The sequence below is a fragment of the Callionymus lyra genome, chromosome 2 (assembly GCF_982586985.1).
Source record: "Callionymus lyra chromosome 2, fCalLyr1.hap1.1, whole genome shotgun sequence".
NCBI classification, from domain to species: Eukaryota; Metazoa; Chordata; class Actinopteri; order Syngnathiformes; family Callionymidae; genus Callionymus; species Callionymus lyra.
This window is the reverse complement of record NC_141819.1, coordinates 41657353-41684883: the sequence shown is the minus strand read 5'-3', so window position 1 is coordinate 41684883 and position 27531 is coordinate 41657353. Positions and strand designations below refer to the sequence as shown.

Here is a 27531-nt window from a genome sequence, read left to right as displayed (position 1 = left end):
TAAACTACAACTTAGGTTCTTTATGGGTTCCAGAGATGAGGGGCCGACGGTTCATGCTACTGAAACCTTTGGGAAACTTTGACACAAACCAGAGTCGATGTGTCAAACAATTGGACGACAAAATAAACTATGAATCAAAATATTGGAAAACATTCATCAAAACTCAGCCCAAGTTTTGTCAGGCCAGAGTTGAAGGTGATGCCAGGAGTACCATAATAAGGTAGATATTAAGTGTGTTTATATCTATTTAATCAATTTTCCATATATATTTGTCCTTATTTCCTGTCTCTGTCCATTTCCAATCACCTTTTATTATGAAATTATGTGATGGCAGCCATCTTGGAAATACTATGATTTGCCGTATCCTGAACTGAATCTGTAACCCGTTTGAAGTGACAGCGACTCATATGCGTTCGGTTGTTCGTAAACTCAACCAAAGGAGGAAAATAGATAAACCCGGATATAATCAATCTTGGAATGAATTTCCCCCTTGTACAGTGTTCGACTATAGTGAAATTTGTGTTTATTACCAAAGTTGTTTTTTGAACCAAGCAGTCAATGTGTCATTATTGTTGAAAAAAAAAAATTCACTTAACTTTCTAATACCAGATGCTGTGATAGAGGATGAGGACGTATATGAGGAATGGAGCCGGGGGAGAAATGCATTTCCCATCAGTTTAAACATGCTAAAGTAGAGTAATGACAGGAGTCGACTAGGTACAGCATTGTCAGGTAAATAATACCTCTAAACTGATAAACTCAGATGAAAACAAGTTGAAATATTTATTAAACAATAGTCACAGGTTTTCTATGCATGTTGAAAAGTGCAATGTCAGCCGTTTTTTTTTTCAGCTGGTGTGGAAGGACTTTTAGAATGTGGCTTTAAATCTCACACTTAATCAACCACATGCTTTCAACACCAATCAACACGGACCCAGTTACTAACTCAATAAACTCCTTAAATTCCCATCTGTTGATCCCACTCCCTCTCAGTGAACTCATCGCTCCAGTGTAGCTTATCATATTCTGCTTTAGAAAACGAATCAAAGACATTTATCTCGCAAATTGTTTGGGATTAGTACAGAGAAGCCTTTGTTACTCTTGACTCATGTGCTGGTGAATGTAGTTCAACATTGTCAGTGTCAAGTTCTTTGCAGATGATGTTTGGATTTTAGATGTCAGAAGATGATGAAAAATACATGATCAGTTTAATTTGAGGTGATTAGATTAAGATGTTCTTTCTGCCATTATTCCTACTTGTTGACAAACATGTCATTGTCGCTTCTTTTACTGAACGACTCCGCCCCTCACTATGTAGGCCCGCCCACTTACTGACCTGCACACTTGTCTGTATCACCTGACCATTGTACACTTTGACTAAACTTTGTCCTCCAATATCATCTTGAGCTACACTTTAGTTTTACCTATGCAGGTGATGTCAGCAGTTAGCATGATGGTTATGAAACCAAACTGAGCGAAGGTTACGTAGGCCTATGATTTGAAGGCGTCACGTCTCATAAATGTCTTTTAAATGCACACACATACCATTAGATTGTAGCAAAAATGTCACATCAAACGTACCATTCCTTCAACTGTTCTTGGTTTTAACGATGAAAGAAAATTCTTGAGTGAAACTTTTGAAAAGCTTTTGTACGTCATTTAACCTCGAGATCCGACTGTGCTTCTTGCATCCACAATTGGCCTGCGAGCGTCGTGTTCTGCGGCTGGATGACACCACATCTCGTTCCTGCCTCTGGACGGGGTTTTATTTATAACAAGGGTGTAATTTATGGGGACGAGGACTACTTCATAAACCGGCGTCAGGCTCTCATTCTTCAGCGTGACAGGGCTGGGCTGCTGGAGTTATGAGATCAAGGCTGAGGCGTCACAAAGCTGCCGCTCCAGGGAACCCATATTCGCCGCTTCCTTATTTTATCCGCTCTCCAACAAGTGAACATGGACACACCAGCCAATAAATCACTTGTTCTGACGACAGCGCTGTAAATTATATGTACGCCAGTTCCCCTGTCTCACCTCCGGGCGGACCAGTGCGCCTGCAGATGTGGAGATAATTGACCCGAGAGTCAAGTCGACATATTTTCACCATTGTCTTCTGTTTTCTGTTGTTTTGATGGAGTTTTCTGGACAACAGGTTGAGAGGAATGTTTCACTCTTGTTCTGCTTTTTAGCGATTTATGTCACTTGTTCCGCACCTCACTTTCAGAAGGGCTATAAATCATGTCATGTGACATATCTTAAGATTGAAAAAGTGTTTGTGAGGTGAAGGTTGATTAATTTCACATCCTCTGAACATCAATTGTTCAGAGGATGTGTTTTCCATTGAAATCCCTTAAAAACAACTTTAAAAAGAGAAAAATTGTTCCTTCAACAATGTCCCAAGTAGACCTCATAACGTGAAGAGACTTGAAAATGAAACTGTGATGCAACATCAGGACCAAACAGGGTTAGGTGTCTTGCTCAACGACATAATAACACAATCTAATCGAGAGCTGGGACTGAACCCACAACTTCTTAGTCTGTATTTATGAATAAAAATGTGGTGTTCTTCTACTATGAGTCGGTTGAAATGTAAAATACATCTCAATTTAATTTTTTTAGTATCATCTTAAGAGCGAGACACAGAACTGAGCAATCCTGTTTTTATTTAACCATATTTGAAACCAAAAAAAAATCTTCATTAATTTTTTGTGTGTCTGTGTTTTAATGCTCTCATTTTGCGATTGCAGTTTAGGCACTTAAAAGCTCCTGAAAAAAATTTATTATTGGTAGGAAGTGACCTTCAGTTAAAGGTACAGTAACACCTTTTATGACGATCTTGTGGTAAATTCATCATGAGCACATTTACAAGACATAATAGGCATTTATAAAGCTTTATCAAAGATGTATTAACAGTTTATTACCATGTTCTTAAAAGTACAATACGCTTTATAAAGATCTGTATGAGGTTTATGTAAAGTAAAGTGTAAACACCGTCTTGTAATAACAATATTAGTGTTGGTATTGCATTTATTAAAAAAAAAAACCCACACATATATTTATAATAATGAATTTATGTGTGAGGAACCTTTTTTTAAACATGGTTTTAGTTTCACAGTCTTGGAAAACATAATGTTCCTTTCAGACAGTATTCATCAATAAAGAATAAAATAATTCGACAAATGTTTTTTTTCTTCTTGTGTTGACCAATATCAAATGCACCAAAATATTTGATAAAGCTTATTGTATGTTTACAAACATGATTATAAACCATCATATGTGCATTATTAGTGTGTTTGTGTAAAAACAAATTTAACTGGTCTTGTCCTGATTTTTTCCCAGAGTTCTTAGCGCTGTTTAAGTAAAGAGTAGCTATAGAGTTCCATTTCTTAGGAAACACAATTAACGCAAAGTTTTTTATTTCTAATATCCCAGTATTTCCTGCAGCTTTACTAGAGTGTCTCTACAAATCCAGTGTGTTGTCCTCCTGTGACAAATTGAATCATGAGTTGTCGTCGCTGACGCTCCTATAGTGCAGCTCTTCACATGTCGTGTTGACGTGGCGGTGTCACTGAAGGGAAGCGATCCATCCTTCTTTCACCCTCGGCCTCGATTGTCTCCCCAGTTGTGTCAGGACCAGATACACAACAGCACGGGGACGGTCACGGTCATCAGCGCCAGAACAACACATTTGTTTGACCAATAGCTTCCTGCCGAAGATGGATGTGTTTTGGCCGAGCAGCTGTTCACTCCGACGACGGCTGCGTTCGCATGATTTGACGGCACGCAGGAGCCATTAGCATTTAGCCGACATACGAGCGGGAGTGCGAGTGTGTGTGTGTGTGGTCCAGGTTAACAGGTTCAGCGCGGCAAATTCATGAGGCCCGACTACCTCACACTCTTTAGACCAAAAACACTGGAGCCATTTATCCGTGAAGCCAGTGTCCTTGTGAACGTTTGGCAACGCGTGTGAGTTCCATGTTAGAAGATTGGCTTCATGTGAAAGGTGTGGATCTCACTCCGGCTTCTCTGGCAGGAAACAGACCCTCGCCGAGATGGTGGGATTTCTCTGGGAGATGCACTGCAGGAAATCACGCCGATGATTAAAAAATAAGAAATTCTGGCAAATCTGGTTTGAACGAATGACTATATTTTTAGAATATACAGGTTTTCCCAAAGCATTGGACATCATTTTGCAGGTGGATAAATCTGGCAATTATTGTTCAAAAAAAACAACTTACATTTTCACAGATGGTATAGATCTTTATTTCTCTTCTGCTTTCAGGTTAAGCCGTTCACAGAAGTCATTTTGCGTCTTAGAAAACACTGTATGTTGATAAGTACACATTCACCTAAGGCTGTGCAGGCCTGGAAAATCTTCAACCACGAGCAGAATAACCTGGACATGGAACCAAAAATGTAAAGAGGAAAAACTGCTTAAGTAGGACTAAATGATCTGGTAGACCATCATCAACATCAGAAGAGAAGGTCGAGCAAGTTTGCGAAAAACTTCCTACAGTGAACAAGTTTTGAAACTCAGATTCCTTCAATAACTGTTGGGTGTATTTGGAAGAAGCGATTGGAAATGAAACTCTACCGTCTGCAGCTCGTTTTAATCCCAGAAACTAATAGAGAAACTGAAAGAAGACAAGTTCAACAAACGTCTTATTATTCAAAGTTCTTGGGTTGTGAACGTCTCAACGTGAAATAATAAAAGTGATTGATTGTTTTTATATGTTCTGTAAAAAGAATTGAGGTTTTTTCAACAAGAATTTCCAAAATGATTGGCCTCCAAAATGAGGCCAAAAATGTTGGAATACCCTGTATATTATAAGAAATATAGTTATTTGCACAAACCAGATTAGAAGATTTTGTAGTTTTTTTAATCATCATCATAATTTCCTGTAGTAAAAAGATGAGTTTTGAATATTTTTTTCAGATACATGACACTCTTAAGCTATAATGGTGATTGATTGATTGACGCTCATCCAGACTTTCATCATGATTGTTATAAATCAAAATCAAGGTTTTATTTTGCTTCTTTATTTTTCTTATACTAGCTTATGTTATTTCCGCTTATTTTTGAAGATGCAATTGCAATGTAATAAAAACATCAGCTAAGATAATGATCAAATGACTATTCTTTCCCTAGACAACAGTAACTACCATTCAACCATCTTTTTAAAAATTCCAAAAGCAACATTTATGGTGAGTTGGAAAGATGATTAAAGATGGTAACGTCACTCACCATCTCTGTTTTATGTCATTAACAGTGTTGCAAAAAAACGATGCCTGTCCCAGCTACTTGGGGTTTGAGGTGGGTAGGTGACAGGACATGTCTATCTATTACTAGTCAACTAGTGTGTCTTAGTGCGCGTATGGATCAAATAACCATAGTTTGGAGTTCCCTCCTTTATGGTTTCAGGCTGGAAGTTGTCTCAAGATAGACTTTGAACCTTTTTGTGAGGCAGCAGCACTAACTCAATAAAGGACCGTCATTCTAAGTAGCTAGCAGCTAGCTTAACTGGGAAAATTGTTAAAGTACATATAACTTTGAATAACAGAAACGGTTTCTTGTGTTTTCACGCTAGTAAACATAAAGTTCCCCATCCATCCATCATTGACTAGATGCTGTAGTTTATCCCAGCTACTTGGGGTGAGAGCCAGGGGTCACACTAAACAGTTAAAGTTAAATAAAAAGTATTTTATCATAAATCAAAGTCCAAGTTCTTGAGCTCCAGGCCTCTCTTGACTCATGCCATCATATATAAGAGCTGACATACGAGAGTGAAACACTGACGAGTGTGTGTGATGTGACACACGTGTTCTTCATTAATAGATAGAAATCTAAAGTGTATTAAACCGGGTTAAATGCTGCCATTAGCGGATCATTTAGCAATTTAATTCATCTCACAATTGATCTTGTTTTCCAACAAGAATTCAACCATGATCGTTTGAGAGTTCTGCCATGACAAACAATATTCTGTTGCTAGAGTTGAAGAACCTCTCAGACATGTTCCTGCACTGAAACATTGGCCGTCATTGCCCTCGACCTCTCTTGTCTTAACTGGATCTCCATCCCAGCGGGAGCAGTGCTTTATTTGTGTTGGGCCGTGTCTGAGCTCCGGCCCGAATCTCACGGAACACGAAGATTACGGGGCTGAGACCGAACGGGTCGTGGAGAGAGAGAGAGAGAGAGAGAGAGAGAGAGAGAGAGAGAGAGAGAGAGAGAGAGAGAGAGAGAGAGCGAGGGAAGCGGGGGAGGATGAGCATCTGACGACAGTCAAAAGAGAGAGTCTCTCATCATGTCTGCCGTGATGTTTTGGCTACATGAGCGAGTCTTCTCCGTCATCGCTGATCACACAACCATAAATCCTCAACCTCCCCAAAATGAGACAAAGGGGCCTGAAGGAGCAGCTGAAGATGTTTACGAGGAAGAAAATAGTAAAAATGTATTAGGTGTGACCTGCTGCCTTTAAGTTACGCACTTATTTTTAGTGTTGTTAACAAATTGACATTTATCATGCATTGTGTTCTTCAGCTAGTTTTCCAAGGACTGTTTCATGGAAGTTTCTCATGCACATGAGAATATTCAATGGTTACCTTTAAAAATGTTGAAACTTTAAATTATTTTATTTAAATGTTGTAAAATTATTCATTATAACAATTTAATCAAATTGTTTCTTTATTGGAAGTTTACATTGGTTTGATCTTTAGAAATTTAATTCCAAAAAAATTTAACTTTCAAAAGTAACTCATATTTTTTCTTTAAGGAAGTGTTTGGTTTTACTGTGGATATAAGTATAGAAGTATATCAGTGGCATCAGAATATTGAATGGTTGAAATTAGTTGTACAATTTCTATATTGGAAGGACAAATTTGTTTTGTTTTGAATAATTGAAATTGAATAATGGGGAACATTTTCTACAATTTCTAATTTTCTAATTTTCATTTGTAACCTTTTTAATTCAATAAGAAAATGGTGGCACTATTTTTTGAAAGAAGACATTGAATTTGATAACCAAATTACATGTTTAGAAAAATAAATAATTAATTTTGAAATTGTTTGTAGTTCTCAAATTAAATGATCAAAATTCAACCTTTCAATTTATATATATACGTACATAATTGAATTACATTTTTCAAAAGATTATTCAATGCCTAAAAAAACAGATTTAAATTAAAAAGAAATCAAACTGAAATGTTAAAATCAAGCATTCAATATTCTGACATATTCTTCCATAGTTTTATTCATCTTTAAGCCATAGTAAAAAAAAACACATCCCTAAAGAAAGCCAGCACGAATCTTGTCACAAGGATTCTCAGGTCAACAAAACACTTGAAGATAGTCGAGAGTCCAAAGAATCATCCATTGTCGGCACTTCTCTTCCATCTCTCCGGAACTTTAGGGGGAAGTTTTTCTTGGAGTTTATTTTGAAAAAACAGGGATTTTCCCTGACGTAACATTCAGCTGTGCCTCTAGATACAATGTTTGATGACGTGGTACTTAAAAAAATAAACCTGCAAACAGCAAAGATTATTTAAAAAACATTAAATGAGATCATGTCGTTGCAGAGACACAAGTTGACGGCTGCCATTTTTACACTGAATGCTTTTGTTGTTTCAGTTGTGCAGCTCTTCTCTGCCACACCTCGAAGCTCGGCCCGGGATGACTTCTCTGAGGAACAACATCATTCTCTCTGTGTCAAAACATCGGCATCCAACACTGATGGAACACAGCGTCACGAGTGATTATGAAAACTAAGTGAAACAAATTCAAGTGCGTGAGACGTGAGGACAGATCCGTGAGTCTTAATGAGGCTGGAGAGAGATTCCACGCAGCGACGACGTGTCGACAGATACAGCACCGACTGACGCTCCCGTGTCTCCTCACCAGCTAATGTTTGGAGCGACAGCTCAACGAACGCTAACCTGGGACGACATTCGAAAAAACTTCCAGGCTGTCCTCGAGCTTCTTCCTGTCAGAAATACTTCTTGTGAGTATTGGTTGGAGTTTTCATCTTCCTCACGAGCCACTATTGTGTACCAGCCGGTCAACTCCAATTCCTGTGGAAAGTTGTAAACATTCAAGCTTCCTGCTCTTTCCATCAATGAAGTTCCTAGAATGCATTTCCTGCCTTTCAAACAGTTGAAACAAGTTACTTTTAACTCAAATGGTGACGTGAAGAAAGTATTGTCTTTAGAAGTATATTTAAGAAAACATACTAGATTAGTCTTATTTTGAATGGAGTAATGCTACAAAGCTTTGCACAGTAATACTGCAAACCCTTATGGTGAAGTTCTACTGAATCTTGTGGTGTAATGCTATGGAGACTGCAGAGTAGTACTACAAAGTATACTCTACTATGAAGCCCTATGGTATAATACTACAGAGCATTGCTATGTAACACCTGGAACCTCACGCTCTGATACTACAAAGCCTCATGGAGTAATACTACGAACCCTCACTGTGTAATTCTAGTGAACCTGGCGGCGTAAAACTATGGAGACTGCAGAGTAGTACTACGGAGACTTGCATGTAATACTACAACATTCAGGGTGTAATACTACAGAGCCTCCCAGCTTACCAACAATTTGAGAGATTTTATAGTGTAGTTTACCGTTTAAAATCAGTTTGGGTAAATACAACCAGAATTAATAATTAAGATGCACCAGATTATAAGAAGCACAGTTAATTTTATTATTGTTTTTAGAAATTTCCAAGTGCGCCTTCTAGTACAAAAAAAGTGAGTAAGACCAGAAAAAAGTGGTTCGGCAGATAAGGGAATTATCTCCGATGCTTGTTCACATCAGTCCAAAACAGAGAAGATCCTGGCGTTGCCTGAAGTGCAACACATGATGGTTCATACCAAAGTAAAAACCCCTCAGTGCTGAAGGGCTAAAATTGTTTTAGTCGTGTGGCTGATTTAAAGATGGTTCCAATCCCAATTTCCTCCTAATGAAATAATCCCTGTCTACTTAACCTGGAACACCCCAGCATCGCCCCAAGAGATGGTCTGGAGAATAAATCAGAAACATCTTGTCATCTGCGAGCATCGTGAGAATTTAGGTTGCCCCTTAGTGGGTTTCCTTCAGACAGGCTGGATTTCCACTCAAGCCCTTTGGCATTTGACCTTTAGCTGGTCAGAGGTTTTTAAGTCTGTTACCACCAAGCTGTTGTGTACTGGGATAACCAGAACTAGATTAGAATCAGAATATTCAACTCGGGGATGGCACCCATCTCCGGGTACCTCGTTGCCTGGTTAAGTGGGAGTAAAAGCGAGCGGTTGCTATGGTAACGTCAGCCAAACACAGAGGTCAGACAAGCGTGCCCATGTCATTCCTAACGTGACAGTGGTTTCCTATAAAGCCGGGCCAGCGTGGTAATGATACTCCAGTGCAGTGGGCAGGGAGGCGTTCGGCTCTGTGGAAACTGGTCGGGGCCCAGTCTGGCCACACTCTCAAACGGGGAGGCAACACAGGAAACTGGGGCTGCCAGTAAAAACATGTAATTAGAAACACATTGACTGGGAACTTTGGCATCACACACCCAGCAGGAAGGGAGACACAGAGTCAAGGATGAACGTGGACACGAGAGGATGATTAGGGAGAAGAAAAGGGTCGCCGGGGAAGCCCAACAAAAAAAAAAAAAGTTCTTAACAACCAATGTAGACCAACATGTTCCACTGCAGGACGTCCCTGCTACTGTTTACAAGATGCAGTGGAAACACAGATGTCAAGGAGACATGGTGGGATGATCTGGCCAAATGAAGCGGGCGGAGAGAAAAACCCACTGACCAGTCCGGGGCATCGGTCGGGTCGGCCGGGTGCAGCCACACCCTGAGCGGTCAGACGTAGAGCTGAAGTCCAGAAAGGGAAAGAATGTCAACCTTATTATATCATTTTCAAGAGTCGCCACAACCTGCCCACGTCCACCGATGACGCTCCTGTGCTCGCCGTGGCTTCTTAAGAACAGACCGAATCGATCGCCATGTTGTCACAGCGATCGGTGATGAGCTGAAGCTGGGTTCAGAGCTGGGAATGATGTCAGAGCAAGTTCAGCGCATTCCGGTTACCAAGTCAGAAAACAAGATGCTGACATCATCAAAAGCAGTATTGCCTTTGAAGGTCAATGTTCACATTTAACACAGTGATTATGAGGGGGTGTCAACAACTCCTAACCCTATTACAGCAAAGCCTTTCCTGTAGTTACCGGACAAAAAACATTTATTGTAGACCCATTTCGAATTAGATAGTAATATAGTATAGGCAACATGACAGATAAATCCGATATAAAATCCATTTACCGTATTGTCTGTACTATAAGGAGAACAATAAATTCCTTAATTTTCAAAAAAATACTCAGCACCTTATAAGAATTTATATTTAATCTGGAGCTGATTTTTAATTGGTACACTGTGCTCATTAATCCCTCAAGATGTTGGTCAACAATGAAGACGCACCGTGAGTCACTATAGTATTACTCTGAGAAGCCCTAGTAGGAAGGCCTTGTGAAGAGGAACTTCTTTTATTTTGTTATTTAGGAATATTTTAAACCCTGTATAAGTTAATTAAATTGTTGGACTGAACAGTTGTTCATCGGTCAATAAAGTCTCAAAACTTTGACACCTCTGTCTGACATCACATGACAAAAACACACACGTCTCATTGGTCAACAGCAGATCCACGTCAAGTAATAAATACATGAAGGCTTGTATATAGTGTTAAGAAAGATGTCTAAACAGTTATTGATTTTTCTAAATGTTTAGATTTGTTGCCCGGGTGACTGTTTCTATGTGTAGATGTTGACACCCCCTAGTCTTGGTTTATAACAACACTTCTCTCATCATTGTTCTTACATCATGTTTATTCAACCAATAAATGTGTGTTTTTTATCAGTTGAACGCGCCTTGTCCATTTTTTCTTATTAAATTCAAAAAGAAAACGCCCGTCATAAGTTTTATAACAGTTTATCATTTATTAAAAAGAGGCACAAATAAACTGTAAACTTGAATCAAAGTGATCAATGAAGAAACTGGTCAGGACTTCACATGACTTCAGAGAGGATGGCAGCTCATGAATCTATTCCTAGTTCACATGAAACAACTTTACATCACTGTCATTTCACTTTCATTTCCCAGCGCAACTATTTGGATGAGTTTATTTATGAACAAATGCTTAAAAGTCCATCACCATCCCACGGACGATGCTGTTGCGGTTCTACACGGCCTTTGTGGAGTCCATCATCTTCCTTCTATCACTGTGTGCTCCTCTGCTGCAACAGTTCTGGACAAGAACAGACTGGATTGTCCGTTCGCATAAGAAGGTATTATTTAATTGAATGTATTTTAATTATTCTTTTTTTTTTATGAATTAAGTATTTATATGCCACTTTATTGTAATTTCAATTGACCTGTTATGAATCCTGTTTTATTTCACTTATTGTATCTTTGATGTCACCGAAAAAAAATCCTGTCTTAAAACATTTGCAATAGAGGTTTTCGACAAGGCTATCGATAAGTATTGTGTAAGCATGGTTCACATTGTTATTCGCATATAAAACAATTAGCGTTCATCGTCACACTACAGAAATATAGATGTGTCAAACAATATTATTTGATAAACTGAATTATTTTTTTATTTTTTTTAAAGGAAAAAGTTGAACACACTAATACAGGAGTTTAACTTGCTTACTATAGAAGACTACACTTTTCTGGGATGGTCAGGATTCTCCGACTTTCCGACTCGGAAACCCAACATCAAAGGGGGTTCATGGTGGGACCACTTCCTGGTACCACTGGGGTTGTCACAGCAAGTCAGCCTCGACTCAGGGACTCATTCTTTCCTGTGCTGTGACTGTATAATTATAAATCTCGGGGTAGGAGCAGAGTAAAAGGATGATGCTGTTCTACATTAATCTTTGTATGCTTTGTCTTATTTTTTATTTTATTTGTGTTATTTCCTTTGATTTATGTTCTTTCTATTTGCACTTTGTCATCCCATGAACTTGGTTCTTTTATTTGCACTTTGTTCTTGTCTTTATGAATCTATCGTCTGCTGTGAACTGGAAAACCAATTTCCCAAAGGAGTTCCCTAGAGCGATTAATAAAGTCAATCTAATCTAATCTAATCCACTTCAAAGTGATAGTTCACCCAAAATTCATTAATTTTCTACTCACTATAGTGACCAGAAAAGAAGTGAAATTAGAATTTTGTGTGAACTATCTCTGACGTCATCCCTGGTCCGACCTATCCTTATGAATGTCTCCAAATGATGAACCAATGCTCCGAAAATAAAACAGCAGCAATTAGCAAGTCTTTGAAAATCTGTGTTTTGTAAAAAAAAAAAAAAAAAGCTTTCATGGCTCTGTGAATGGAGTCCGAACAACATGGCATTTGACAAGTTTTCCCCGAGCGTCGATGGGAACATCCCACAGTTCTCCCATCACACGTCAGATTCCCACAGAGCTCAGTCCAGAGACACCAGAGAGCCTCAGCAGGGGACGTGAAAGACGGTCCACAGAGGAGCCATCACAGAGCCTCGGCTATACAGAGCAGCGAGTCAAAGCTCCACATAAACTTAATTAGCCTTCACTCCCTGGAAGCCTCCGGGCCGAGGAGAGAGGCTCAATTACCAACAAGACTTTTGATCAATTCTGAAAGTCTTCTCCAGCCCAAACGTCACGAGCTAACAAAAGTATAATCAGCCTGAAAAATATGAACTTGAAAAAAAAGACGACAGCTTTGACTTTTACAAAACTGTATTAAGATAAATTATAAAACATCTTGGAACGGCTGACAATAACCAAACAAACAGTACTTTGGATAAACTTTGTCACCATTTTTTGAGCAACACAAACAAGCACCAGTTTTTAAACATAACAACATAAGAAAATGAATTATTAGTAGCACAAAACTAGAATCTAAATACACAAAATAATGTCTTTCTTTCAAGTTAATTTGACTTTGAAGTTGAAAGTACAAATTTCAGTTCAGACCTAGAGAGTTTGATGCAAGGTGCAACATGGGAGTTAAACAAATGTAAATGTCGTTGCATTAAGACATGAAATACAGCAAATAAGGAGGTCAGGCTGAAACAGTAACACTGATATATATTTTGTTCTAATAATGTAACTGGATGCAGCTTCTCATCACTGAAGGATCTTCAAATGTTCTTTATATTACAAAAACCTTTCATATCAAACCATCGTCGTTTGTCTTCGGCACTAGCTCTCGGTTTCCCCGTGCACGTTCTCCATGTGCACTTTGAGGTAGTCGTTCCTGGTGAACTTCTTGTGGCACAGCTGGCACTCCGCCATGGGCCGGTTGGGGTTGTGGGTGAGCTTGTGCCGGCTCAGCATCTTCTTCAAACTGAACGAGAGGTCGCACACCTACAACACAGCAGCACAGTTCCAGCGTCATAATGACTCACACGCAGCAGATCCACCATGACTCCACTTCAACGCTGATCCCAAACGAGGCGTTTTACGTCGCACAAATGACTCCATCATCCCCCATCAATCATGCTAATCCAGCGCTGGCTGGCGTTCAGTCGACATGCTGCTTCAAGGATCACAGCACGAGCCCGCCGCGCTCTCCATCTGTGACTAAAGTGGATTGAGGAACTCACTTACAGTAAACATCTGACAAAAACATGTTTGTCTGCGACAATAATGGGACTATTATTCTTTTTTTATTCATCGTTTAAGTTGTTATTTTTCACTTTTTTTATGGATACAATTGTTTATTTTGACGTTAAGTCTGTCCCTTTGAGTGACTGTTTTAGGTTCTCCATCCATCCATCCATCCATCCATCCATCCATCCATCCATCCATCCATCCATCCATCCATCCATTCATCCATCCATCCATCCATCCATCCATCCATCTTATCATATTCATAACATGAATATTTATCTACAATTGCTGGAGGGGCACATAAAATGACGTGATGCTCCAGATTTGGCCCCTGGGCCTCCAGTTTGACAGATCTGTTTTCATTAAAAAGAAAAACTTTTGAGTCAGAACTGATTCGTCTCTCTTTGTGAACTAAAACTGAACCAAAATAAAAAAAAGATCATTTGTTTCTGTGTGTAGCACACTTTCTACTCCTAGTGTCTTCACGATCCAGCTCATGTCATATCTCAGCGATATATTTTGCAGCCATCGAAAGTTACTTTTTCAACTGTCCAGAAGGTATTAATTAAACAAAACAAAAAAAAGTGTGCAATATTTGGAAGCGCAGTGAAGTGATGTCTTGTCGTGATCCAGATGTTCCGACATTATCGTTCCACTGTTATGACAGACGCAGCTTATAGAGCCGTGTAACTGGCCTGGGTTACATTTCTGCATCTGTGCGACTCCTTATGTCTTCCCCCCTCAAATATGATCCACATGTAACTCCCATTATCTTTGATAGTAAAACAAAGAGTTATTTACATGAAAATTCATCTTCAGCAGCTGGAAAATAAAAAAAAGATGATCTCTGGGAGACGATCCCTGCGGTTCAAAACAGTTACTTCGCTGATCTTCCATGAGTCCAGACGAAGCGCTTTCTGCCGACGAGACGAAAGCCACAGAATCTGAGGTTTGTCTTAAAATAAGAAATGGAGACTCCGGGATGGCTGATGGATTAGACGCTGGACTATTTTTCTAAAATACTGGTCACGGATTTAAAAGACTTTGGAGTCATGTTTAAAAAATGATCGCCCCAGAATTACACTGTCACGGCTAATCAGAGCAATATCGTGATGATCGCCTCTGAAAGGTGACTTGCTGCCCAGATTCCACCATCGGGACCACAAACACTTGGAGCTGAGTACGCGTCTTCGTTTTCATCCATCCCGTTAAAAAAAAATCTCAGAGCGCGACATTAGTGTGACTTTCCAAATAAAAAGGTGGAAATTTCAGGTCAGACGTTCCAAAAAGGGACAAGCTTTTCTTTCACGTGTTGCCTCCGAGTCTCTGAGAAGAATTGTTAGCGCTGCAGTATCTTCATTTCTGCCTCTGATCCTTTCAGTATGTTCACTTGAGATCTGAGCCCCCCCCACCCCCCCTCAGATCAAGATGAATCTCTGAGCTCTCCCGTCTGACTGCTCACCACATATGGCCTCCTTCCATCTACACAAAGACGGACACACACATACTTACTTAGGCCACTTTTGAGGACATTTGACACAATATCCCACCTTTGGGATCACCTACATTTGTGGAGCGGCGTAACAGTTAAGAGCGAAACTGAAACTTTCACTAGTTGTAAAAAGATTCCCTGAATTCCATTTTTTTTTTTTTTTACTTAAAGCTTTCAGTATGATTTTTTTAACAGGGATTTTTTTATCCAATTTTTTATCCAATGCAGGGACATTTAAAACTAGACTTCTATTATCAAATGTTGTGTTCTTGAAAAAGCAGCCTGATGTGAATGGTACACTTATTACTAATAATGATCAATGATTGATTTATCTCGTCTGATCATCTTAAAAAACACCTAGTATTAAACAACGACACACTTTTGTCAGAAATGAAAGTCACATTGGGGAAATATCAGGGTGTAGTACCTTACATTTACACTAGAGGCAAAGTTCAAGATGACATCCACGAACACTATCGAAACACACATAGAAATTCATGTTGGATCATCTATAATGTATTTCTGATGATAACAAACTGAGAACACCAAGTTCTGTCCTTAATCTCTTGGAGTGTGTTCTGAAAATTGACTTCAGTAAACGCACACACACTCTAAAAGGTTCTGGCGGTACGAGACGAGGATTGGATACTCACGTCGCATTGGAAAGGCTTCTCCCCGGTGTGAGTCCTCATGTGTTCATCCAGCCCTCGCTTCTGACTGAAGGCTTTGTTGCACTCGCTGCACTTGTACGGCTTCTCCTGCAGAGATGTGAAGATCTCTGTTAATCCACGTCCAAGGTGAGACGAGTTGTATCCTCAAACACACTTTAACCTCAACTCACTTGGTGAGAAAACCAGACATGTTAAGTAGAACTACCTGAATGTGTGTTGCTGTGTGTCTAGGAAACAGGAACTGGATCAGAGGCCAGGATAAAAAAAATGTTTAATGAAAGGAGGTGGAATTCTGGAAACCTCTGTTACTGAGTGTGCAAAACATATGTATACATTCACTCAAAATTAACCATTTGCATTTTCATGGGGTCTTCTTTCATCCCCCTTGTGCTCCTTTACTATTATCAAAAAGAGCTGAAATTGGAAAGAAAAATGTCCTTACATTTGTACGTATGTTTCAAATTCCATCAAATGTTCATGGGGGCCTTCTTCATTTTTTTCTGCCCATTGCAATTAACAAAACGAGCTAAATTTATGGAAACCTTCTGTACTGAGTATTATACATTTGGTATACATTGAATTGAAATTGGACTTCAAAGAGAGTCTTGTGTCCCCCTTTTGGACCCCTTTTCTTTGACCTGATGGAGTTAAAACTGTAGCTTATAAAAAGATCAAGGAAATACAGTTTTAATTAAAATCCACTTTAATTTATATTATATTTTTTATTTAAAAATCACATATATATATAAATCATCTTTATAAAAGTTCTTTAAAAAAGTATTTTAAAAAGTCTTTTGATTTATTAAAAAAAAAGAGAAAACAATAGCAAAAGTCTGAAAACAAATATATGACAAATTTAATTTTCAAGATCAAAATCAATTTGATTGTTAGGCAACAGAAACACAGGTTGATATAAATAAAGAAGAGCTCTCTGAATCGTAGGTGTGAGTATGTATGCAAGTTGTTTTTCCTCCTGGAAAGAGCTGTCAATGTGTCCAGGGTGTCCTCTGCCTCCCACCCTTAGCAGCTGGGACAAGCTTCATCCACACATAACCATAATAACAAGCAGAATAATGATTGAATAATAAGATATAATTCCATAAAGAATGCTGTAAAGTGTCATTAGTTTATTTGTTTATTTGTGGTTTATCATTGATCACTTTAAAGAACCAGCTTGATTGAGTCAAACAAGTGGAATTATGCTGTTGATTATGACCACCTTAATGACCAGCAACACAACAACATGTGTGTTAACTTATAATAGTCCTGTAGGAACCATAAGATGATCCACTTTATTTTCTTGTTTTCTGCTCACAGTGAGTCTTACAGATGCCCTTTGATGTGTCATATGCATCAACAAAAGCACGTTTTCCTTCCATCCTTCTCTTCAATGCATGCATGTATTCAATCCACCGCGGTCTTCAGTCACCTCTGTTAATCCCGGTCAGGAAATAAAATCATCAGAATCATATGTGGCCACTTTTGAAATGCAAAGCAACATCATATTTTGTCGTGAGCACAAACAAACGCTGACCAGTGATCGAAAACAGATGACCTCAGCTTTTTATGCTGCTACCACTTTTGAGAATAACTGAGGATATATATGAAGTAAATTAACATGACTACAGCGATATAAAGATCCATGGCACACCTAACACCCATAAATGATCACATGACTCACATATGATAAACATAACCATCACATCGAACACATAAATGATGAAAGGAAAATAAATAAAAATATGAGATTAAAACAAATAAAAAGATACAAATACAAACTTTAAATACCTGTTTCCAGAGGAAAGGAACACTTTATTAAATGTGTTAAATCATCCAAAATAATTAAATGTTAGATATAAGATATTTGACTATTTGACTAGCTGTCAACTTTCAAACATTCAAAGACGTAAAAATATGTTTTATTTTTCCTGTTTGAACCTCAAACAAGCCGTTGCTGGTGTTGACAGAGCAGTTATGACACACATTTACAAAACACGCCATGTGGACGTTCTGGAAATGGGATTTAGCCCTATTCCCTTTCACACACTGATATCTTCTCCCGCAACACTCCCCATGACTTTATTAAGACGTGAAGTGAAAGATTGCATGGCCTGCAACTGTAAGGAGGAAATGAGCGACACGGGGGCCATCAAAAACACATGGATTGTTCAAAAGAGCAAGAAAAACACGGGACAGGGGATCTCTTTGAACGTATATCAGTGCACGGGCACTCGGGGGCTGTTGAGTATCACTCCTCAGCCTCCACACCTCATCAGTTTACCAAAGAACATTTCCACTGCGCCCGTCGGAGGTCAACCTCGGTGTCAGTCAAAGTAGCTCTATCACTGTGGGTGTGTTCTACTTAAAATGACATGTGCCCAAGGGTGCAAGCTCAGATGGATGGATGGATGAGAAAGAAAAAGAGAGAAGATGTTTTTTAAAAGATTGTAAAGAGATGAAAAGATGGATGGACCAAATCACAAATATCTCCAAAGAAAGTGAGCTGTTTATGATAGCAAAACAAAAAAAGCCTTTATCCAGGCAAAAGCTTAGTTGCCACGGGAACGGGGTGAATGCAGGAAGTAAAGGTCCTGGGAAAAGCGCTATCACGTGGGCGGGGCAAGGAGCGCCCAGTGACATAAGATACAAAAGGAGGTAAAGATCAGGTTCATTGCATGTGCCAGTGCGAGCGGGAGCAAGTGTTCTCAAGGATTTAAGAACGCTAGTGTGACAGAAGATAGCCGACAACCAGTGTGTGTGTGTGTGAACCAGCATGTGATTAGTCAAATAAGCCACAAGAGGAACAACAGAATCAATAGAGGCGTTAGTTCAAGGTTGTTGATTATTGTTCGACATTTTTAATTTTGTTTGTTTTTTTTAATAAGAAAAGTATATTCAAAGATTTTTTAGGAAAGATTATTTTGGATTGAAATAAACAAAGACAAACTAGTGATGTGTTGATGAGGCCTAATGAAACAGTAGATGTATCATGATACAGTTTCTTCATTTTAAATAGGTCATTAGGTCAGTGGTCTGAAACTCCTGGTCTGGGGCCAGAAGAAAAAAATAATAATTAATGCTTTGTTTATTAAAATATTCTACTGTCCACACTGGAAGCACTCACAATATTAATCCAGAATACAACCTTTCTGTGTAGCATATTAGCCTTTAAGCTACTGCTACAAATAATCTTAAAATATAGACTTTATTAAGTTTTTCTGGGAACAATTCCTCTTGTTGAGGTATGACAACAAGAGAGACATTACAGATGAGAAGTATAAAGGCATTTGGATTTTTTTAATTGTGTCCTAATAAAATAGAAATAAATCAATCAGAGGAGCTGTAATATATTTGAAGGGTAGAGTAATCATTAAGATCAATCCTGTCGGTTTTGGAGAGCGAATTAACTGCGTGAGAATGTGGAAAATGTTAGTGACAGTTTGGGAAAGGTTTAAGAAGAGAGAAATGAGGGAATGTGAATCCTGAACATTTGAATACGGAAAAATTAAACACTCACTATTTCACAGACTTTTGTAGGTGTTTCAGAAAGTGACCCTGGAATAAAACGAAAGATCATTGTACATAACCTTTTTTGTTAGATTTCTGAATAAAAGCTATCTGTAAATATGTTTATCTCTACATTCGACAACCATATTTTTGTCAGAACTCCTGACAGAACTTGCCTGTGTAGCGCTAACAAGCTCAACTTGGACGAAGATGGATGGTGTGAGGATGAGTGAGGATCAACAGTTGATTATCTAGCTAGCATAGCTCCATTTCTAACTTATATTTAGCAGCTCACATCAAGTCAGCTGCTTCTTAGGACCTACCCGTCAGCATCATGTGACACTGGCTCTAAAACAGGCAGGCAATGAAGCAAAATACTTTCTCCTACAACGTAAGCTACGGTGAAATAAGTGAATTTCTAGATTTGTTTGAAGCAGGAAACAAATTAAATCTATATGTTTACAAACAATGATGACTTGAGGCAGATACCAGTTTCTCAAGGTATCTGATATTCGGTGGGAAATGCAGTGGTCAAAGGGCAGAGGCCAGAAAACATATGGACAGATTTAGACGATGTGGTCTAGCCTGAAATGCACCGCTATGACCCTGGTAACATCAAACATCTGTACCTGTCGTCATTCAGTCCTCTGCAGCTGTTCACCTATTTGACCTTCGACCTGCCCTTTTAGGACCAAGACTGACCACTCTCTCTTTCTGGATTTAGTGTTGGATTCGTCTCACCGGCTGATGTCTGGTCCAAATTCTCGACTGTGTAATTGTAGGTATTTTTAACATACTTCCAATAAGTGATTTAATTGTAAGTGATTTAACATATATAAAAAGATGAATAAGCTTAAATGTAAGAGAGATGTAGATCCAGAAGCACAAAGTGTCTATTATAACTACTAAATTATTAAATTATGACCTTCCTATCAATGTAAGAATGTGTTCACGGCACATGGGAAGCATTGAAGCGACTGCAGCTGATGTTGAATTATCTACATCTACAGTCGTTCCTGGCCATAATTCAGTTCAACTTTTACTGTTAAACTTCAACACAACCACAGTCCTTAGTGGGAGGCACTTATTACCGCAGCCACCTTACTTATGGTGAAAACAGTAATTTTTGTCAAAAGTGATTGACATTCGGATTGGTTGGCTGGGCGGCAAAGCATTATGGAAGATGTTCAGGTCACCTTTATTGTTTCAGTTTCAGTTTATTTAAAAGAACAATGTGTAGTTACATATAACTTAGAGGAATGGTACCTCATGTGCTTTGTTTCGAAATACATTTTGTATGTTAAATAAAAGGTTGAAATAAACTACCACAATATCTTGGATTTTGATTAATGTTTCAAGACGCAGTGGTGATTTTGAATTGACTGCAGCCAGTGTTGAATTATCTATCTATTACACTTCTGTTGCTATATCAAAAGTGATCAACAGCTGAGATTGTTTGGCTAGCTAGCAAAGCATTATGGGAGATATTCAGGTCACCTTTACTGAATAGATTATTTAGAGGAATGGCACTTCATATGCAAAGTTATGCAATACATTTTGTAAATTGATTTAAAAATTCAAATTGCTTTTATGTTAAGCACTTGTATGTTAATACTCCTTGTCTCAAAGAGTCCATATAAATAATTATTACTATTATTATTGTGCTACAATTAACCTTTTTTTCTTTTCTTTTCTATTGTACATTGTGTTAATGGGGCCAAATGGGTGGTGTCAGAGAGACAAAGAATGAAAAATGAATATTTTATAGAAGGTTGGGATACTGTTACATGTTCTTTGTCAGTACACTGGAATTTTAAGCCTATTTTCCCTAGTGATATAGGAACAACATTTGTTTTGCAATACCACAAAACAGTCACAAAGACACAATCTAGAATCTGCGACATGGATATGTCACGGTCATCTACATGTGAGATCAAAACTTTATATAAAGCGTCTTGATATCCCAAATGCTGAGCGGTTCGTATCGCTTACATGTGCTTTCATTGGGTTTGTGGTAGAAACACAACATGCATCCATCTTGGGTTGCCTGTACGTTAATATCGCGGCTCCGGCTACTTCAGCCAAATGACATTTGCTTTGGCGAACAGTGACTTCATCTGGCTCTGCTGTGTGTAACTGTTCAGCCCATATTTCAGAGCTCTGTGAGCAAAGGCAGATCTGGAAACATTTGGAACATCAGTCAGTTTAATCAGCAGCTCAGCAGAAAATTATACCTGCCTGTTTCTACACAGAGATGTTGACCCGACCAAGATACCTCCACTATCAACACAACGGAACTACAGGGCGCCAGGCTCTGGACAGCATTAGAGGAATAGAGATCTTTGAAAAGACTAGTGCTGACAGGACCCTACTGTCACACTTATAAGTGTAGAAATGCGTGATGGAAATCTATGATGAAATATATATTAAGACTCATACATCACATGTGACAACAGCACTTAGATCCAGATGCAGTCAAAGATCTCATGGAAAGTGCCGAAGAATGTTGGAGAATTCAACTTTGGTGAGAAGTTGTTTCAATCCAGCGAATGACCACATGACATCCAAGAGTTCTTTCCTTCTCCACCCAATGATTCACTACACATGAACTAGTACTTGCTAATGAATGAAGCGCTACATCACAACTGGCATTCTTGAACTGCCATCTTTAGTATCACGCGTTTGACTAAAACTAACTATATAATAAATATGAATAGCAAATAAATATTGGCTAATGATAAATCAACATTAAGATAAACTTGCTTTTTTAAATTCACAAAACCATATCAACCATTTAGCACTGTATTGCTTTTTTTTATTTACAATTCACATGCAAATATTTCCACTGTATGTTTTGTGTTGCAATGAAACCTCCGGACGCTAGTTATAAGCAGTCATTACATCCTCCGTAACTTAAGAAATAACCAATTCTGCGAGATCTGAGGACGAGAGGATACAGTCAGATTTAAAGTTGAAGTTTGGACCTTTCCTTTTTTTCAAAACCAATGATAGCAAAAACGACTTTGTAGAGTATTGTGGTCTGTAAATCTGCAGTCCCAGAGACAACATGACAATGATTATTAAAGGTTAAGTTAAAAAGATTGGATAACTATCCTGTAAAAAAGAAATTCTCTTCTAAAATGAAATTTGAATTCAGTAATCTGATGTTAAGCAAATAACAGCATTGTGTAGTGTTGCTCCGTGTTGTACCCTAATGCTCCTTATAATCTGGTGCGCCTTGTAGTCCAAAAAACATTTGACAGAGACGCTTGATTTGTTTGAATAAATAGTCATTAAAAAGAACAAAAAAAAAAAAAGTTTGAAAAGAAAAACTTACTCGGGTGTGCGTGCGAATGTGCATCTTTAGGCCGTCGTTCTTGCTGAAGGCTTTATCACAGTAGGGGCACTGATATGGTCGTTCACCTGAGAAAGTAGAAGACTGTCAGAGAAACAGATAATTTAAGAAACCTACTGTCTCAGACCTGCTGAAATACAACTTCTTTCTAATGACAAGCTTACAGCGTATAATTGACTCAACCCCGTCATTTCTGATGTTGCTTCACTATCTGCTTCCTGGTCAGAGTTTGTGTTGGCTTGGAGTCATTACTCACTATCGGAGCTGGCCAACAGTTTAAGAGCACATCAGAGGCAATGTGGCTTTACCCAGTTGGATGAAAATCAGCTCAGCCGAAATCCGACAGATCCTATCTGAGCGCACTACTATGATGAGAAAAAGAAAGTGACATGCTGTCAATCATCTCAGCCACTGACACATGGATCTATTTACCGCCCCGCTGATGCTCAGCACAGATAGGCGCGCCATAGTTGATGACTATAAAAAGGATGTGAGGTAAGCTATGGAACCACACTGAAATGATGGGTTCAGATAGTCCGACTGGAAAATGTCCCGAAGGAAGTTTAGTGTCCAGGAATCGTTGCTTAGTTGTGTTTTTGCAAAGAGAATCTGTGATAAACAAATCAATTTTCAACTTAAATTTATTTTCAGACAGTACATCTAGTCTGAATCAGTATCACAAGATAATCTGTCTTCAGGGACTATATACACAAGTCGATATCCATCTCAGTGATGTTTATGCCCAGGAAGAATTAAGGTTAATTAGTTATGTTCCTTTGAGATTCAAATTCAGTGATGGGTGTAAATCCCATGTAACGCCTCTGGGTTTTTAAAGTGAGAAACATTGGCGGTAAGGTACGCTTGTCTAAGACTTTAATGATCCGAGAAGATTTCCCCTTACATTTCTTCACGTGTTTCTTGTATTGTGTCAAGTGAGGTAAACAATGAATGGGACATTGTTCAGCCTCCCGTTTAGAGGTTCTGTTTCAGGTTAGAATCGTGCCTGGACCACATTTCACAACATTGTTTCATCCACTTCAAATGGGAAAAGAGGTTAATGTGTGGTTATGTGTCTTGTACTAAGACAGTGATGCAACCAACATTTGATCTTTCTGGTGAGCATAAGTGGCCGACAATAGTGCAAGGGAAAAAGTCAAGAGGTGGCCAATCACACGGAATTTCCTACTACTGAATTAAAAAATATAAACACAAATTCCCATTTAGGGATCATGTATTCTTAGTTCTTGAATTGATTAATAATACCTTAACAGCTGTAGAATTCAAAGGGCTACACGTTAAAAACAAGAAATATGGCACTAAAAAAAAATATTGGTTAAAACAATAAAACATCCCATTAACCATGAAAACAAGTCGTTTCAAGACAAGTGATAAAAGTTAATCTGAAAGAATTTTTACTGAAAGAAAAGTTTAGTATCATATTATTCATTCTATGGTTGCACAATTATATGTCCTTCAACTGCATCTAAAATATTTCCAACTAGACACCAGATTGATTTGAAGCACCAACAGTTATCTGCCAAGGCGTTTCTAAAATTCACAACAGCTGTCAAGTGGCAAATATACAACTTGGGCTTTAAATCCACCATAAACTTCGCACATGAGGCCTTCAGAGGAGCACAGGCAGGAAAGCTGTGACATGCAATAAAATGTTTCACCCCACATATGTGTGGAAAGGGTTAACGTGAGTCACATTGAAACAAACACCACAGAGGTCGGGTCTCTGAATCCGACACTGCAAATCTTTTCGACGCATTTTGTTGACAAACAGGAAGAAACCCAGATGGGTTCAGAGGAGAGGAATCCAGTGCTTTACGTAGCGTTTGTGGTATCGGGTTAAGTCTCAGTGTCAGCCTTAATGAGTCCTGGGAAAGGCATTAGTGAGCTATTAGTGCCAGAGCAGTGCACCAGTGTACTCTTTTTCTTGGATCTGACTCCTTACAAAGAGCTGGCTATTGTCACAGGGACCCTGCGAACGTAGATGGTAGCAATAAATATGTTTAACTTTAGCATGGTTAGTGTCTTGAACAAGCTTTTAAAGGTTGGCATGCAATTAAAATGGTTATTTGAGGTCAATGAACTAACTTTATTTGAAATAAAACGATGGTTGTGGTCTTGGCAACATGTTGACTTACACAAATAAAAAAAGAGACACCTAATAAACAAATTCCTCTGCAGAACTACCGGTGGGGTCTGTAATTCATGATCGGGGTGTGCTCTGCCGGGTGTTACAGTAACAAGAAACCTTCCACTTATTCTCCAGATTGAGCCAGATTGTTTGGGGATTATGTGGGGTGGCTGCAGCGCTGAGCCTGGGCTCTCTGTGTGCGGAGATGGTAACTGATTTAGCATGTGCTGTAACAGTACACCATCTCTTTGACCCGGGTGTCTCTCAAGCCCCCTGCTGCGGCCCTCACACTCCTTGCCTGCTAATCGATCCGCTCGGCATCCCTTGTGTGTTGTATACGCGAGCATACTGCCATGTGTCTGGTTAGCAGATGGTTGGGCTTTGTCGTTTGCCTGCCGCACGGTGTTCGTGTTATGGAGAACGCTTTGTAGCTTCAGGGCTCGGAGTCTGAAAGACATTAGTGCTGTCTGTCAGAAATTAATTCCTGGCTTCCTCCAGTGCAGCCAGTCAGTGGCCCTTCACTGTCCTTCTCGCTGGCCCGTGTCACATGCCGACAGGGGCCGCAGAGTAATGCGATATCGGTGTGTTGGAGATGATAAGAGATGGCCTTTGATGAGCTGTAAAGAAAATTCCTGACGACTTTTACACTTGACCTTCTCATTACAGTCGGGGGCCTCTGCAGATTTCTCCGCTTCCTTAAACATGTCTTTTAAAAGTGGACAGGAAGATACCTGGATCACACATGTCCAGTCCCACACCGTCCTGAAGCGGACCATCACACATGAGGGGGTTCTGATCCACGGAGTGTGATCTAAGCTTGTCATAACTTGAATCTACACGGGTCACAGAGGGAAACTTCAATTTAATATGACGGCACCAAACACAAACAAAATCATCCATATGCAATTGTTTCAGTGATTGCTGAGTTCCCCCAGATGTCGATTTCGTCGGACAATTTAAACAAACAATTGGAAAGGAAATTCCCAGTTAGTTAGAAGCAAGAGAAAAATACTTTTTCCAGTACTACGTTTAATACAATCATATTATTTTTTTAAACTCCAGTTCAGCCTGACAAATTGAAAATCACTCTTGCAGAAAGCAGCTCGGACTCATCTGTTACAGTGAAATCTCAATTTTCTTCATCCAAACTAAATTACAAAACAACATGTCCAGGGGGAAAGTAACAAATTACACTAATTTTTTTCTTACAATTGTAAGACAAACACAGTCTGTGGTGGTTATTTTTTGCTCCAAAGGTTTTATCCTCACAAATTATTTTTTCTTCTAATTGGTAAGGAAGTGGTTTTGACATAATTTAGAAGAAGACGTAGAAGAAGTATGCATGGATTACCTTCTACATTAATGTAAAAACTCAACCTATTTTCCACATTGAAAAGTTGTTGTTTGTATATGTACTCGGCAATTGAAAATCAAGGACAAAAACCTTGTCACATGGTTTAACGCACAAAGACCTGCAGAAAACCTCCGGAAGGATTTCCTATCAATAGAATCTTGACCCAGGTGATTTGTCATGGAGCAGTTGAATTCATCTCTAATGCATACATTAATGTTTTCCAGTCATTAAAATGTCCTATAGATTGACATTAGAAAGGGTAGGTTGGTTATTTAATTTACAAAACTTTGATTCCAATCATCAAAATATAAAAAGATACTTTGTGCTAAGGACACATGTTGTGAAACATGACGATTTGTTTGAATAGGATTTGTTAAAAGTAAATTAATGTTCATATCCTGACCTATAAAGATGCCATTGATTAAGATAAACTAAGGAAAAAACATTATTGATGTCACAGTGATTTCCAGAAAAGTAAAACTTATGGGAATGTGATACTCCTTGTTAAAGACAGTTTGGTTAATATTAAATTAGTTTGTCCCTCAACAAACAGTGCTTAAAGATTAAGAATTTTAGAATTTGTAACTTAAAGAAACAGTGTCTTTGTAATATCCAGATCATTTAAAACGGCGGGAAGGGTATACATCAGTGAAATACAACTTGTTAAAAATAATTATAATCACTTTGTATAAGATCAATAAAATCATTGAAGAAGATGTGTAAAAATGTAAAAGAAATAATAAACATTTGAGTTTTGTATGTACATGTTGGGGGGTAATTGGGGAGATTGTCAATTATATGAACAACTCAAAACAAAAATAATTACAAGGGCAATAAAAAACATGTTTACAAAGAATGAGAAATATATTCCAGTATTCCTTCTTTCAAAAGTTTCTTTAATGAAGAATTGCTTGTATTTGGTCAACAAGAGCCTGTTTATTTGCCTCTAAAGGTGAGAGCCAAGACTAGTACTTGCCTCTGGCTCCTTGTGTTACACGTTGTATAATGCCAGAAAAGGCCAACCCTGATGATGTCATCGATCATTGTTCCAATTAGCTCGGAAACAACAAATCTCTTGCAGAAAGTGTGTGTCAAGACCCGAGGCTATGGATTTGAAAAGACAGGAGTATTTACAAGGAAAAGAGTCTTTAACAAAAAGATCCTTGTGTTGAACAATGGAAACTCTGCTGGTACACAGCATTGTGGGACTTTGAACATCTGTCTTGAGCCTTCTGATACTTAATGTGGCCACAAATTTGTACATTTTAAAATGCTTGTAACCAAAATATCATAACATAATAATATTTGATCCCTTTTTACAGTTGTGCTTGTTAGATAAATTTGACAAATCCACCATGGTGACATCTCATAA

General features: G+C 38.6%; 1 protein-coding gene across 1 annotated transcript in view; it reads right to left on the bottom strand.

The window, feature by feature from the left end:
* Positions 1 to 11231: 11231 nt before the first annotated feature.
* The window catches only part of prdm5 (PR domain containing 5), a 38178-nt gene continuing 21878 nt past the window's right edge, over positions 11232 to 27531 (bottom strand). Inside the window, exons 14-16 of the mRNA XM_087785309.1 lie at positions 22642 to 22727; positions 15780 to 15884; positions 11232 to 13388 (exon numbers count right to left, since the gene is read on the bottom strand). Of these exons, the coding sequence (XP_087641435.1) occupies positions 13224 to 13388; positions 15780 to 15884; positions 22642 to 22727 (356 nt within the window). The 3' untranslated portion in view covers positions 11232 to 13223. The remainder of the gene's footprint in view (positions 13389 to 15779; positions 15885 to 22641; positions 22728 to 27531) is intronic.